The 16,486-nt window shown below is 54.0% G+C and overlaps 1 protein-coding gene across 2 annotated transcripts in view; it reads right to left on the bottom strand.

The window, feature by feature from the left end:
• The window catches only part of RASSF5 (Ras association domain family member 5), a 64,603-nt gene that overhangs the window by 3,762 nt on the left and 44,355 nt on the right, over positions 1-16,486 (bottom strand). For both annotated transcript variants that reach the window (XM_044267788.1, XM_044267789.1), the window contains 3 exons: positions 2,273-2,386; positions 869-1,166; positions 285-400 (listed from right to left, as the gene is read on the bottom strand). In XM_044267788.1, the coding sequence (XP_044123723.1) occupies positions 285-400; positions 869-1,166; positions 2,273-2,386 (528 nt within the window). The remainder of the gene's footprint in view (positions 1-284; positions 401-868; positions 1,167-2,272; positions 2,387-16,486) is intronic.

Genomic DNA, 16,486 nt, shown 5'->3' with positions numbered 1-16,486 from the left:
CCACCCCGGCTTTTCAGGAAAAAAAAAAAAAAAAAAAAAAGCACATGAAATCCTTTCTTTCCACAGGCCTTGCCAGACACAGGCCCTGACTTGCTCCCCCAGGAGGCTTACAATCCCAGCTTTAGACGCTGAACTCCGCAGCCCAGCACTGCCCCGGGCTCAACTTCCCCAGGACATTCTCCCAGCCCCCACCCATGCCGGTGGTGAGGACGACGCCCACCAGCACCCAGCCAGGGTGCCCTGAGGGCTGGGCTTTTGCACCACGCAAAGGGGCCCAGACCCACCTCCACCTCTCCAGTTTCATTCTCCTTGAGCACGAAGCTGAGGACATCATTGTCAGGCCCGGCGAGCAAGCGCAGGTAGAGAGGGCAATCGGCAATAGAGAGTTTCTGGAAGAGCACTGCAAAGCAAGAGAGGGACCTGGAGGCGCGTCTCGGAAAAGAGGGTCAGGGACTCAGTGTGGGTGGGACAGATGCGGAAATGCAGACACGGGAAGGTCATGACCGGAAGTAACCATCCTTTCAACCTAATGAGATGAACCTGACATGAATAGGGAATGCCCTTTTATCTTTGGTGTCTGCCCAGAGATTGATGCGTGTTTCCATTCACATCACCTCCCCAAAAGATTAGGAGCGGTGGGCGGTTTCTCTCCCCTTCCACAGACAAGGAAGTGGGAGCCCAGGGTGTGGTTTTCCTGTAGTCACATATAAAGTGAGGGGCGCGGGGAGCAGGCATGAGCTTCCCGGCCAGCTCTCTGCCGCGTGGCTGGACAGTGGCGCCCCAGGGAAGCCCAGTCCTCCTCCGCACCAAGTCTGCCAGGCCTTTAGCGGGGGAGATGGTTTCTGACCGGGAGCTCGCCCTTGCATACCTTGCCCGTCCTTGTGTATCCGCTTAAAAAGTGCAAACTTCTGGGGATTGTCCACAACCATGAACTTCTTGAGCAGCCCCTGGATGACCTCGCTGACCGTGGTGGTGCTGCTGATGTGTAGCTGCTTGATGGCATCGAGCGGCAGGTAGAAGGACGTCCGCTTGTCTGTGGTGGCCGCCAGGTCCACTTCCTTGATGGCGTCATAGATAGACTGGGGCCGGATGCCAGCAGGCACCGTCACCGGCCGCCGGAGTTTCAAATGCACTTTGATGAAACCCGTGTAGGTGCCATCTTCACTCTGCGGAGCAGGGAATGTGCTATGGGTCAGCTCGGGTCTATCTTGCATGATCGCATCTGCCACTCTGAACCACTGCCGCAGGCTGGGTCGGGCGGGGGTGGGGGAGGCACGGTTTGCAGAGGCCTTTCCTAATAGCAGTGCCATCCCAGTCAGTCCCCGACCTGCCTCCCCAAGTTGTTCCTGTCTCTGCCGACCTGGGGGTGCTGGAGGGCAGAGACAATGTCCCCCTGTCCACCCTGCATCGGGCCAGGAAAAGGCTTGCAGTATCCAGCAATCCGAGAGGACAGGAGGAGCTACTCTAGCTTGCCCTCCCAGGGCTCAGGCTCCCTGCCCCAGTCCCCTACCTTTTCTGAGTCCCTGTTCCTAGGAGGCAGGGTCTGGAGTGGCCTCTCTAGTTTGTCCCTCCAAACCAGGGAGGAGCAGGAAAGCTCCGTAATGAGGTCCTTGGAAAATGAGCCCACTGCATTTCCTTCTGCATCTCTTTCCAAAGCCCAGCAGTCTGCAAGGACCAGGGGAGACTGGGTTTTCTAGTGCCCCATTGGGCTGAAGCCCCAGAGAGCCAGTTGCTAGCAGCGACCAGCAGGGGGCAGGGATCTTCTACATTCTCCCTTTCCGGCTGTCAACGGCCTTTGGAGCCTGGCAGAGTTGGTGCCTCCCCTCTCAGAGCTCTGCACAGTCTCCGGAAGCTTCCCCGGCACACAGACAAGAAAAGGGAGAGGACAGGAGCTGGGAACTCCCTCTTATGAAGCCTTCCTGGGGACCAAGCGATACCAGTTATTGAGGTCTTTGTACCTTACTTAATTCCCACAACAGCTCTGACCACTATTTTACTCCAAAGCCCAGGGAGGTTAAAAGGGTTTCCCAAAGCGGAGAAAGGGGAAGAGCCAGAGATGGACCTGGATCTTATTCTAAAGTCCATTCTGTTTCCCTGCAGCACACGGGGGCGGGGGGGGGGTCCCCGACAGCCTCCCACAAGCCCCTAGGCCTCCCCAGGACTGAAGAAAGGGGAGGGGCCGCCCCAGAATCCAGAGGGAGAACAGAGGAGCCCCAGTGGAAGAGGCGGCGGGGGCTGGGTGGGGGCAGGCGGGCAGGCCCCCCGCACGCACCAGCTTCATGCCCAGGCAGTTCTTCTCCCGGGTGTTGTAGCTGTCAATCTTCTGCTTGATCTCCTGCAGTGTGGGCGGCCGATGCGTGGCCTCCTCGGCGGGTTTACAGACATTCTGGAACAGACGAAGAAGTGAGAGTGGGTACACAGCGGTGCTCATTATGAGAAAGGGGAGGACCACACCCTCCCAAAGACCTCCCTGACCAAGAAGAAGGGAGCACCAGTCCCACAGTGAAAACTAATCTCCTGGGTGCAGGGTGAGAAGAATCAGAGATCAAATCCCAGTGGTGCCCCTGGGAAGCCCAGCGGCTCTGGGTCAGTGACTTAAATCTCCAAGTCTCCTCACCTGTGAAATGGGAACAAGGCCTACCCCTCGGGCTCGCTGAGAGACTAATGAACGTGCCCAGCACGCAAGCACGGATGATGAATTCGGTCCATCAGCAGAACAGCATTTGCTTATTTAGGGTTACTAGGGAAAAGACTGCATTTAGATGCTGTGGGAATAGAGAAATGCCAGGCTCAGGGCTCCATCCTGCCACCTCGAGATCATGACCTGAGCCAAAATCAAGAGTCGGACACTCAACCAACTGGGCCACCCAGGTGCCCCTCCTTATGATTTTCTTAATAACATTTTCTTTTCTCTAGCTTACTTTAGTGTAAGAGTGCAGCATATAAAGCGTATGACACGCAAAGTTGTGTTCATCGACTGTTGTGTTATTCGTAAGTCTTCTGGGCAACAGCAGACTGTTATTAGCGGTTAAGTCTGGGAGCTGTCAAAAACTAGCCTCAGATTTTTGACTGTGCAGGGGGTCAGAGCCCCCAACCCCCAAGTTGCTCAAGGAGTCAACTTTATGTATTTGTCAAATGCATGAGTGAACCGGAAGGAGCCAGGGGTCCTCCTTCTACAATAACTGAGAGACTTGGCCTCCTCTCCCGGGGAACGGGGAAAAGCAGCATCCACTCAGCACCTCCTCTGTGCCAGAATATGGCACGCACCGTCTCCTTGAATCCTCACGAACCAAGACTATGTGAGGTGGAGATTATTACCTACATTTTCAGGTGAGATAACCGGGACTCGGAGGAGCTCAGTAACTTGCCTAAAGCCCTGAGTCTGCAGGTGCAGACCTACAAGGAAATTCCAGGCTGTTCTGCTGTGTTCTTCCCAGGGGTTCTCCTGTGCCCGCCGGCCAACCCCAGGAAAGCATGAGGGAAGAAGGCTGAGGAAGGGGATGGAGGTCATCGTTCTTCACGCTGCAGGTGAGTTCTGGGGTCTAAGCGACTCTGTCCCCTGATCAGTTCCTTGCCTTTCCCTCCTCTTCACCACCGCCCACCTTCCTGATGATGTCTTCAGGCTGCCCGTGTGTGGCCGGGGGTGCGGGAGCCATGGTTTGGGGAAACAAATAAGTTGGTAAAAACCTGCCCAGAATTCATCTGATTTTAGAAATCGAGCAGACTCAAGACTCGAGTCAGGACTCTCCTTTGGCAAATGAGGAAGCTGAGGCCCAGAGAGGCGGGGCCCCTGTGTTCTTCTGGCTGCCTCCCTGCCACCACCCAGCACCTTCCTGGAGGGGTGTGGCTCGGCTGGAGGATTTCACCGTTGTCCTGTCAGGACACCAGCACCCAGTGGAACACAAAGCCCCCCCCACTGGAGCCTGTCCCCACAGTCCCCGCCGTCAGCAGTCAGCAAGCCGTGGGAGGAGAGGGCACGCTCAGCACGATGCCTGCACTTCCTCCTCTCACTTTCCAACCTCACACAGCAGATAACATGTCATGTCAGACTCTGAGGCTGCCACAGGGAGCTGGTGTGGCCTCCCAACGCCCACCCCCACCCCTCTGCATGGAGATAAGCCGACACCCCTTTTCCATTCCAGCCCCTTCCCTTGGCCGGTCTGCTCCAGTCCTCTTCCTCAGAGATCTGATGGACCAGCGCTGCGCTCCGTGCTTTCACATGCCCTGTCTCCCGTACCACCTCCGTCACTCCTATTTCACAGATTACAAAGCTGAGGCCCAGAGAGTTTACGGAACACACTTGTGGCCCCACTGCTAGTAAGCATCTGAGTAGAGCCTGGAACAGAGTCCATCCAAGTGTGGAGCCCATGTTTTTCTCAATCCACCACCAGGCACTCTAGGACGGTGCTTCTGCGACTCCCATAACGATCACTGAAATCCCATGCCAGTCCATGAGGGCCAGGGTTGCAGCTGCCAAACGAAGGCCCATAAATTACGGAACCTGTGAAACATTTGTCCATGGTTTATCAGATCAATGGGTCAGGCCCCCAAAGAACTCAGGACCCAGGGGTACCATGTCACCAACAAAGCCATCAAGGACGGCCTTCTACTCTCTCCAGTGGCATGAGGGAGCCATCCTTTCCCTGCATGCCCTTCAGGCCCTAGAACTGGACCTTGATTCCATCCAAGCGCCCCAAGTGGCAGCACACAGCCCAGGGGTTCTCCTGCTTGCCTGAGGTAAACAATAACAGATGTGAGCCTCAGGCAATGTCTTCATTCACTGGCAAAGCGTCAATCTGGGGAGCCTCAAAGGGAGCTCATCCGTTCCCACAGTCCATTCCCAGAGACACGTACCTCCCCAGAAGCCCTCCCAACCCTGCCCTTCCTCATACCTGGACCATCTCTGTGGAACCAGGTGTGCCTGGCCGTGGCCCAACTGTGGGAGCTGCCAGTCAGACAGACTAGTTATCTGGTTCCTACCCTGTGGTCCATCCTATCCATCTCTGAGACACACAGGCTGTCCCCTCCTCAGGGGCTGACAGCTTTCTCATAATCATCTACTAAATAAATTAATAAATAAAATAAAATAAAATGATGGACAGGAAACTCTAGAAGTTCTGGGAAGTTCTCCTCTCATAGTTTCCAGGTGAGCTACAGCCATTTCCCTATAAGAAAAGGCAGCTGGTTCACGGCTTTCAAAAAATCGGTTATTCCAGGCCTGGGTTTGTATACAGCAAGAGTCACAGCGGCTGTAACTAGAGGTTTCTTCTTCCTGTTCCCCTTCTCTTCAGCAGATAACTCATCTGTTCCTCCCCCTTGCCCACCACAAACGTGGGGAAGTGACGCGAACATCTGAGGCTACCCCTTCCAGGACTGACGCAGAGGTGGCTGTCCTGATTCCACCACCCCATCTGGGAGTGCCAGGAGCTCCGTGTGGCCAACAGGTGAAGTCCCCCAGGCTGGAACGTCAGCCCCCCGGGCTGACACGGCTGCTGCCCGCACCACCTCTGGCAGACAAGATCTGACGGGTGGATTGCATGAATCACCTGCAAAGTGGGCCAGCCAGTCAGCCAGCGAATCAGTCACAAGAGCCCACTAATCCTTTCCCCTCCCAGGGATGGTACAGAATCTAGGCCAGTGGTTCTTCAACTCAGCCCCACATGGAATCATCTAGGAGATCTCTAGAAACCCCGCTTGGGCTCCGTCTCCGAACCTCTGATGTATGGTGTAGGGTTCCGCCAAGGCTTAGGCTGAACAAGATCAACACCAATAGAGTCATCTTCAGAGTGTAAGGCAAAGACCTCAATTCTTACTCACCTGTCAGATTTTTCACGTCCTCAAAGTGAAAGATTTGTTTCTGTCCACGGGTACAGAGCCAGAAACATAGAGTTGTATCTCTCGGGGTGGCCCAAGGTGGAGAAAGAACGGGGAACTCACTCTGTTAGGGTTTCACAAACACTGGCCTTGGCCACGGGTGTGTCCTCGAGGGTCTATGTCTCAGGGCACCTGGCATGGAACACACCTGCTCTGAGCCCCCGGCACTGGTACCAGATGGTCTAGCTGTGCCCACGGCGGCTGGCAAATCAGGGCGCTGGTGGAAAAGAGGTGTGTGCTCTGCCATCCGGAGCTACGGAAGGGGCTGTGCTCAAGGGTATTAGGATACAGCCACGTGAAAAGCCTGGGTGCTAGGAGTCCAAGCTCCCGTGAGAGTGAGCCCCAAACTTCTCTATTAAAAATATCTTTGGGGCTCCTGCGTAGCTGTGTCCCTTAAGCATCGACTCTTGATTTGGGCTCAGGTCAGGATCTCCAGGTCCGTAAGATCAAGCCCCAAACTGAGCCCCATGTCAGGCTCCACGCTCAGTGCGGGGACTCCCCCCACCCCCGTCTACCCCACCTTGCCAGTCATATGTGCACGTGCCCGCTCTCTCTCTCTCTTAATTAATTAATTAATTTAAACATATACATATATATCCCTAACAACAAAATGAAAAGGACCATCCCATGTGCTCTGGGGCCTACCTCAGAGCCGATTTATCCCAAGCTGAATTTTACTTTATGAAGAAACCCAAACATTGGTAAATTGTGCATCCGAACCAAGGACACATGGTCATGGTGGAAGAAGCAGCTCCGAATGAGTCCTGTGGTTTCTAGTATCCCCAGGTGGACCCAGGGCAGCGATTGGGGGGGGGGCAGGGGAGGAGCAGGTTGAGGAGAATTAGACACTCTGATACCTCAGATAACTTTGTGCCCATTGTCTTTCGACCCGAATCAAACAAACCTCATTTTTGCTGAAAATTTTACTCTCCCTCTTCTTAAACTTCTCAGCTGCTTCTTCTTTCCTAATGCTTTCATCATATTGCTCCCATCTGCCCACCTGAGGTCCTGCTCTCTGTCCCGGCCTCTCTGGCCACTCCTGCCCTGAACGATGGTGATGATGATCTGTCTCAGTCCGTGTCATCCTCACCACAAGTCCATGCGAATGCCCATTTCACAGATGGAGAAACCAAGCCCCAGCAAGGTTAAAGCTACCCACATGTAAAGCTAACACTATACTGCCTGGCACTTAAATATGCATCTGTTTGTATTAACCTCCAAGTAGACTATCTATCTTGAGTTGTCTTCCCAACTAGAGTGAATTTTCTTAATAACTTGTACCATACTTCTGTTTCTTCTTATGTCCATACCAAGCACGAAGTAAACAATAGACACTTGCTCAGGAACCTTCAGTGGCTTCCCATTGCCTACAAGGAAGGGGCGGGAAGAGAAAGAACTTATTTTTTTCCTAGGAATTGCAGTGCAGTGAGCCTTGGATATCAGCGTGGACTGAGTTCTGTGGGAAACACACCTGCGCCTGTCTTACCTGTCGTGGCATCCCAGAGCCTAAGAGGCTCAGGAAACGCCTACAGGATGAACACAAGCCTGTGTTTGAGGCCTGGCCCCCAAGACTAACTAAGTGATCTTGAGGAAATCTGATAACCTCTTTAAGCCTCAGACTCTGTCCTCAGTTCCATCTATCGATTTGAAATACAAATCCTTCATTGCCTAATAGAATTAATGCGAAGATAATAAGACCAAATGAGAGCACGGGGCAAACACATTGCGGACATCATCAAAGACACCCAAAGGCACACACTGTGACTGTCCTCCCGGGCCTACAAAGCCCGACGCCTAAGAGCCAAGCCCACGCCTCACTCTCCTTGAGAACTTCATCAGGATTGGCCGCCGTGCTCCAGAGCGTGGCACAATCTACACTAGCAGCTGGCACGCTTTTCCCGTCCAGCGCCAGGGAGCAAACACCCGAGGCTTTGCTGACCGTACAGTCCTGGCTACAACTACATCCCTCTGCCATCATGGCTTGGAGCAGCCCCAGGATGAGGGCGGCCGGGGGTCGGTAGCACGTCATCTATGGTGCCTGGCCCATGACCTGTAGTCTGCCCCCTCCCGCTCCGGGTGTGGAGCCCCCATCTCCCTGAGCGCCATCTCCCCGGCATCGTGAGGTTTCCCCGGCCCATGGCGATCTCCTCCTTCTCTGCTCTCCTCAAACAGGAGATCCCTGCCATTTCAGTTCCCAAGCTGAGAAAGGCCAATACGGAGCTTTGTGCTGGGCGCCGCCTGCCCCTGAGGGAGAGTCCTATCGACAGCCGTGTTGTCCCTGCATGTCCCCAGCCGACCTGCCTTCTGTACTTCGCTCTGTCATGGACTCCTTGCACAAGTCGCCAGAGGCTTCATGGCTTCAGCGGACCTGGGCCTGCTTTCCTCCTGGCGCCCGGCTCCCGGCTCCCGGCTCCCGGTAGGGGAGGCGACAAGCTGGCTGAGGAAGGGACGCAGCTGGGAGGCCAGGCTCACTCACCGGCTCGGGGACGGACTCCCAAACCCCAGCCCTGTGGCCCCAGTGCCTCAGGCTCCTGTCATGGCCAAGCTGCCAATTACCACGTAGCATGGACCTCTGCACCTGCTGGCCTACACGTCCACCCCACAAGGCCCGTGGAGGTGTCCTCACAGCCTGTGAGGCAGCAGCTGGATCTACCTGGACCTGCCTTTTCTGGTTTCATTCTTATGGCACATGTGTTAGTCCCATCTTCCCAATTAGATGTTCCCTGTAGAGAGACAGACATGATGGCTGATGGTTGTGCCTCTTTCGTACCCCCTTCGAGGCTCTGTCGAGCTCTCTGTAACCTCCAAGGAGGTGGCCAGGACAGGGTGGGGCAGCCTGGGTGGTGCCCAGCCCAGAGCCCCGCAACGGACTGCAGGCAGGTCCAGGAGCCGCTCCCACGGACCCACACCCCAAGGGGCTGACGTGAAGGCACAGGCTGTGGGCTCCCGATTGGCGGCCGGCCCTGCTCAGCTCTTTGCAGCTCCCTGATCAGAACGAATGCAAGACCGTCCTGACCTGTGACCTCCCGCAAGTCACTTCCCATCTGAGGGCCTCAGTTTCCTCCTCTGTGAAATCATGAAGTGAGCCTTTGCAGCTCTATGAGTTTACCTCGAGGAGAGGGTGGTTTCTTTCATCACTGCTTCCTCTTCTATTTCAGAGAATTGGGGGTGGGGTGGGGGTTAGGGCCCTCAGAGGACAGCTGGCTTGTCTGAATCCCAGGGGTGAGAACTGGCCTGAGACAGTATCAGGAAGCCACGTCTGTGGCATGACTTGTCTCAGTACCGGCTGCTTGCTTTCTCCAATCGTTCCCAAGGCTCAAGGAGGTCTACACCTTCCTAACTCACACCACTCAAGAAAACAAAACAAAAACTACCCCGGAAGCCAGTGTCCATGAGCCTTTGCCACATTTCCTCTTTCTCAGCTCTTAGCAAATCTCTCAGCAGCCGTTCTTTTGCCCCTTGGACAGAAAGCACCTCCAGGCCTATGTCAGGGGCGAGAGCCTCAGGCTCTGCTGCAAGCGAAAGACCATCCGCAGACACCTTCCAGGACAGCCTGCTGGCCTCGAGCGGCAGGGGCACCACACACCTGATGCCTCGCACGTGTCCCTCCTACCTGGGAACTTCCGAACCAAAGGGGCGACAGCCCTCTACCTGGGCTGGGTACCAAATGCCCTCTCAATGCCCAGACCACATGCAAGGCTCACTGATCCCTTCTCGATGGCCTCAAGCAGATGGGAAGGAGGAAGCCCCTTGGGTCCTCACTGTAGGGCCTGTATTCTGGAATGGCTGCCCAGCCACACCCTGGATAGGGAAGGGATTTATTCCTCCAGATTCTTCTCTGGCTCCATTCAACATCCCAGAAATAATAAGGGTTGGAAACTCCTCAAGTGTGTTCTCCAGGCGGCTATTCCCAGCAAAGCAAGGAAGGAAGGAGTTTCAGCAGGGAGCCATGCGAACGAGCATAACCTTGCAGAATTCAGAATTTGAGCTGCTTTGGGGGAGGAGTGGGAAACAGAGGAGCAGGAAAAAAAAAGGGGGTGGGATTTGAGAAACTGGAAAGAAGCTGAAGACAAAACCCTAGAGCAGATGGTCCATGCAGACAGTCAGTCAACAGTAACTGATTGAGTTGCCCACGGGTGAGGCTGTGAAAGTCACCTTGGGACAGGAAGCCAGTGGGCCATGGTCCATGGGAGTGCACAGACCACCTGCAGAGGGAAGGCAGAGGCACAGGCCTGTTAAGAAGCCCAGGGCAGCATGGGGCTGACGGAGCCTCGGTGCTTTCCAGGCAGCCACGTCAGCTCCACGTGTAGGGGTGTGATGAAGGCCGTGCACCAGCGGGCTCCCCAGGAGCCCAGCGTGGCCCAGAGCCTGCGCATGGTCCCTCCCTCCCACAAGCAGGGCAGGTCAGCCAGGGTGAGTTGGGGCAAAGAACACCAGCCACCTGCAAGAGGCTGGGAGAGCCCCTTGCCCTTGGAGCGGTGGTGACTCAGGTTCCAGCCCTACAGGGCCTCAGGATCATGATAAAGTCACCAATAGACCAGCAGCTCACAAGTCACAATCCCTTTTAGTCCCTGAAATGATTCAGCCCCTCATCCCCAGACCCCAATGCCCGCACCGCTGCATGACCTCAGTCTGTGCATGCACGTGAGTCGGTCCCCGCAAGGTTCGGATTTGTCTTTGAAGTGCAGACAACAGGACTTCTTTACATGTTTGTCACAGAGATGAAATGTGTACAAACATCTGGAAGTGCTTAGCACACTGCACATACACAGCAGGCACTTAATAAACAGCTAGTGCACATACACAGCTGGCACTCAATAAATAGCTAATGCACGTACACAGCAGGCACTCAATAAACAGCTAGTGCATGTACACAGCACACACTCAATAAACAGTAGCTAGTGCATATACACAGCAGGCACTCAATAAACAGCTAGCACTCAATAAATAATAGCCAGTGCCCGTACACAGCAAGCACTCAATAAACAGCTAGTGAATGTACACAGCATGCACTCAATAAAGTTAGTACATGTACACAGCAGGCACTCAATAAACAGTAACTAGTGCACACACACCCGGCACTCAATCAACAGCTAGTGCATGTACACAGCGGGCACCCAATTAACAGTAGCCAGTGAACCATCACTGGGGCCGCCATTGCCATCAGTAGGCAGCTCTCCAGTGAGGCTGAGGAATGGCAGGTTGGTAGGGCTGGCTCAAAATGGGATCCCTCTGCCTTCACCTTGATTTCTGACAGGCCCTTCAGCCAGAGCCACATTACGACTCTGTGTGTCCTAAGTACTTCTGTCATCAGGGCCCTGGGCCCCTCTTCCTCCATTAAAAAAAAAAAAAAAAAAAGATGGGAAATGTTACTTTATGATAGCATTGATATAAGATATATATATATATATATATATATATATATTAATATCACAGAAGAAAGCAACTTCTCAACCCAAGAATTCATTTTTCTCCCTCCTGATTTCAAAAGAAATTAAGCCATTTTTGTGGATGCATGAGGAACTGTGGGCCCCTCAGACACCAAGACCACTGTGCCTCGGGTAAGTCAGCAATGCTCTCAGCCCCTGAGTCCCAGGCTGACCAGGGACTGAAAGTTTTCTTATGACCCAGGACCTTCAGTGCTAGAGTCAGGACAGTCCTGGGCAAACCAGTGATTTGGTACCCTAGTCCTGGGGACCCCCTCGCAGGCTAGATGGATGCCCTCGCTGTCCTTCACAGCTCATGACTGTGGGCCCCAGGGACACTGCTTGCTCGTCCGCCCTCTAGAAAGCTATACATGCATTCTGCTTGGGGGGTTTCCTGACGCTCCCCCCGGACCCCCATTCCCCACAGCCTGGCTGTGGACTAGACACATGGCCCTGGCGGCCTCTGCTGACCCACTCGATCACGGAATGCAGACTCCCTGCGGACAGGGCCTGCCCTGATCACGGCAGCAGTGCCCCAAACAGTACCTGGCAGACATGAGGAGCTCATCAACCATTTGCCTAATGAACTGAATAAAACATAAAGAAGTAATAAGACATACGCATATGCACATGTATATACACACATATATACACATGCACATAAGTACATACATATATACACACATATACACACATATAGACACATGCACATAAAAGCTCAAAATAAATACAGGAAGAGTAAAAGGTTCTAGAATCGTATAAGGCTCCTCCTATAGGGTTCCTGGTCCACGGGACCTATCGACTTCTGAGACAACAGCTAGAAACCAGAGGAAGACTCCTGTCCTGTTTCTGAGAGCAGGTGATGCAAACTTCTTCTTTTTCTGCTCTCCCTCCCCTGAGACTTGTGGAAGCGTCCTCCCAGCTCAGAGTGACTGTGAATCCAGGTGACACCAAACTATTCTACTGTAACGGCCACAGAACTTTTCCCTTGGGGCATTTTCTGATGCCCTGAGAGTTTCTAGGGCACGTGAAGGTCTTTCTCCAGGTCAGTTCTCCTCACAGGATTTCCATCCTAATCCCTCTCCCCTCACCCAGCCTCACATAGGTCAGCCCCCTTTCCATCTCCCTGACCCCTTAGTTTGACTCCAAAACCAGGAATTGTACCTTTCCCATCTCTGTGTCCCCAGAGCACCCAGAACCAGAGAGCACTAGGGGGTGAGTCAGGAATGATGGTGGGCAGCGCGACAGAGTGGGTCCAAAACCCCGTGCCAGGCTCCAGTCTCTCCGAAACCTGAATGCTGCTCTTTCAGAACCAATTTAAAGAGGATTCCACTGTAAACCACATGTCTGACAAAGGATCACTAGCCAGAATATATAAAGAATCCCAGCAATATAACAAAAACAACAAAGAGACCCCATTTTAGAAATGGACAAAAGACTGGAATAGACATTTCTCCAAAGATAAAAAGGTGGACAATAAGCACACGGAAAGAGGCTCAACATCACTCACCATTAGGGATATGCAAATCAAAACCACAATGAGAGGCCACCTCGTACTTATTGGGATGGCCGTCATCAAAAACAAAGAAAACAGCAGGCATGGGCAAGATCACGGAGAGAACTGGAGCCCTGAGCATTGCTGGTGAAATGGCAAAGCCACCTTGTAAACGGACCACCAAGTCCTCGAAAGATTAAACGGGAAGAATCACCAGAATCATCCAGCAAGGCTACTTCTGGGTTGATACCTACAAGAAGTAAGAACAAAGACTCAGACGGGTATGTGCACATTCCTGCTGACAGCAGCATTCTTCACAATAACCGAAAGATGGAAGCAAGCCCCGATGGATGGATAGGTGGACCAAGTGTGGTGTAGACAGGCAATGGAATACTATGCACCCCTAAAAAGAAGGAAACCATGGCACCTGCTACAGGGAGGGATCCTAAAGACATCACACTGAGGGAAATAAGCCAGGCACCAAAGGACAGACTGTATGATTCTAATTAGAGGAGGTCCCTCGAGGTGTCAAATTCCCAGGGGCAGAAAGTAGACTGGGGCTGGCTGTGGGGAGAGGGGGTGGGGAGGTGCTGGTAATGGGGACAGAGCTTTGGCAGAGAAGATGGAAATATTCTGGAGATTGTGGTGGGATTAGCCACACAGCACAGGCAATGTACTTAACGTCACAGATCTCTATACTTAAAAAGGGTTAAAACAGTAAATGTTCTGTAAGGTATATTTTATCAGAATTAAAGAAAAAGAGGATTCCAAGGGCGGGGCAACAGGAGGCCTCGTAGCCAGCTGGCTTCATTTGGTTCCAGTATAGCTGGGGTGTCCCGTAATTTCCGTCTTCCAGGCAAGTGAGCAGTCCAGCCTACTTGAGAGCAAGGTGGGCCCTCATCCCCTGGGGGTCGGCTCTTTTCCTGGGCCCCGGCCACTGTCCTGCACGCACGAAGAAGTCACTGGATCCTCAAGCTGACTCGAACAAGCCCAGCCCAACTCAGAGGAGCTCTACAGCAAGGGGAGGGTCTCAGAGCTTCCCAGGGCCCTCTCCAGAGAGGGGCTCAGGCACACGGAAGCCTGGGCTCAGAGATCTAGAAGGGGCCTGGAGATGAAGTGGCTCAGGCAGCCGCATTCTGGAGCAACCAGAGTTGTTAGATGACTCAATGCCCGGGGACTCCCCAGCCTGCCTCAGGCACTCTCCCTCCAACCTGGCATGGCTGGTCAAGGTCAAGGAGCTACGTCTGGCTTTCCAGCCACCAACCCCGTTGGGAAACAGATGCATCCACAAAAGGAATATTTGGGGAAACACTTCTTTCTTTCCATGTCTTCTTTCTTCTGTAGGCTGCAGAGCTATGGCACTCTCTCGAAGTCACCTAGCTGGGAGCTGGGAACAGGCTGGCCTTCAGGGCACCCATCCCCACCCCCAAACTGCATCCTCCCTCTCACACACCGGACCTCCCTGCACAAGAACACTCTGAAGGGGGCGCCTGGGTGGCTCAGTGGGTTAAGCCGCTGCCTTCGGCTCAGGTCATGATCTCAGGGTCCTGGGATCGAGTCCCGCATCGGGCTCTCTGCCCAGTGGGGAGCCTGCTTCCTCCTCTCTCTCTCTGCCTGCCTCTCTGCCTACTTGTGATCTCTCTCTGTCAAATAAAATAAATAAAATCTTTAAAAAAAAAAAAAAAAAGAACACTCTGAAGAAGGCTTCCTCGGCTTCGTGAACAATCCCATGTGCTCTGAGAGCACAGAGTCAAAGCAGCAGTGTCCCAAGGCCATGAGAGGGGACGGCTTTAGAAGCCCAGCTCGTGTGCTCTAACTCCAGGGCCTCTCCTGGGCTGCTGGAGATGTGGGCGCCCGGGCTGCAGGAGCCCCCTCTCCTACCACGGGCCAGCTTCAGCTGGGCTGGAGCTCCCTGCAGAGCTCCCAAGAGGACTCATCTGACTCAGCAGTGGAGAGCGACCCAGGGAGCTGGTACCCAGGGCCCAGAATGGCCGTGCTGCCCACCCTCACAGGGACCTGTGCCAGCAGCCAGGACACCGGCCTGCATTGCCCTGTAGAAAGGAGGGCAGTCACCTTGGCTCCCTCTCCCTGGAAACCCCACCTGTGCCCTGGGCTTTGCAAGCCCAGGGTAGGGGGAGGGATGCTGGGGCTTCTGCAGCAGCCCACACACGTCCTCTTGTCACAGTGCTGCCTGCCCTGTGAACCCCACCCCACGCTGCTGCCTGGGGACCAACAGGGAACGTTGAAACATGTCTCAGTGGGTTGTTAGGTAACTCTGAGTCTTCTCCAGTGTGTGTCCTCTGGCTGTGTCACAAAGACTCAGGGGCAGGGACATTTGGTTTCCTCCCGCTCCCAAACAGCCTGGCAAAAGGCGCCATCCTCAGAGCCTCCAGGATGAACACTGCCGACGCGGGGTTGCGTTGGTGGGCAACTCCGAGCCTCATGGCCAGAGTTTCAGCTAGGAAAATTCTGGAAAGAGCTTTCAGAAAAGCAGTACAGCTTAGGGGCTAGGAGTTTTGGCATCAGAGTTGAGCCCAAATCCTGAATCCTCAGTTTCCCCATTATTCAATGGAAAGCACTTAGGACAGGACCTGCCACACATCAAGGCCCGATAATTCACTGCCACTATTATACATTCTGACCATTTCCCAGCAGACCCCAGCTTTATGCTTCCACACTTCATGAACCCCACTTCGCCACATCAAAATTCATCAACCATCTGCATTTCTCGAAATGGCCTTTATTATCCCAGAAGGAGAGAGTAAGTCCTGGAGCAGTGAGCATTCTTCCCGAGGTATATATGGCAAAGGCTCGTGGTCTGGGTTCCCAGGCCCCATAATGGGCTCACTTAAGGGCTTGGGTCCCTTGAGCAGCACACCCCCTTCCCACTCCACCTGGGCCCACAGAGGATGCTCAGACTACTGGAACTGTCCAACCGGGGCCCTGCTCAGAATTTAACTGGGAAATGAAGACAAACAAGAAGTGTGTTTGTTCCTCCCCCTGAACCTGCCCCTCTCCATGGCGGAAAGGCAGCCGGAGAAACCTGTCAGAGAAGGCTCTCCCGCCTCCTCACACGAGCCCCTGGGCATGAGCTTTTGTCCCTGCTGCCGCCAGGCCCCGCTTGAGGAAGGACCAGGCCAAATCCTGCCAGCAGGTGCCAGGGCTCCGTTGCTTAGTGACCCAGTCCTGCCTGCCCTCATCCTCCAGGGCAAACAGCTGAGCAATCACAGATGGGACAGAGAGAGCTGCTCTATGTTTGGAAAGTTGTCCCTGCATTTTCTGCTCACTCAGTGAGATTTTTCTTTTCAGAGTTACTGGAAAAATCCATTGATTCCACGTCCGGAATCTTAGCCAGCTTCCCTTTAGAACAGTCCGGAGATCAGCTTTCACACACTGTGTGCTCTGAGGAGCTTGTGCCTGTGCCCCCCGGGGAGCCCCTGCGGCTTCTCAGGGCACTCTGTTCGGAGGGAAGCTCCAAGCCCGCTCCTCCTTTATCAAACCTGCTTCATGTCCCTCCCCCGTGCCAAGGACACAATGATGATCAAGATGTGGCCCCTCGTCCGGAACATTTCAGCCCATCAGCATGAGGGATGGGAAAGATACGCTGGCGTTTGGGGCGCACAGAGAAGTGAGCGCATGTGGGCATGATCACCAGACACCCCAGATCCACCAGCTGCCATTCTGGCCTCAG

This window comes from Neovison vison, chromosome 10 (genome assembly GCF_020171115.1).
Source record: "Neovison vison isolate M4711 chromosome 10, ASM_NN_V1, whole genome shotgun sequence".
Taxonomy (NCBI): domain Eukaryota; kingdom Metazoa; phylum Chordata; class Mammalia; order Carnivora; family Mustelidae; genus Neogale; species Neogale vison.
Note: the sequence above shows the minus strand (reverse complement) of the source record. Positions and strands in the feature narration are given on the sequence as shown.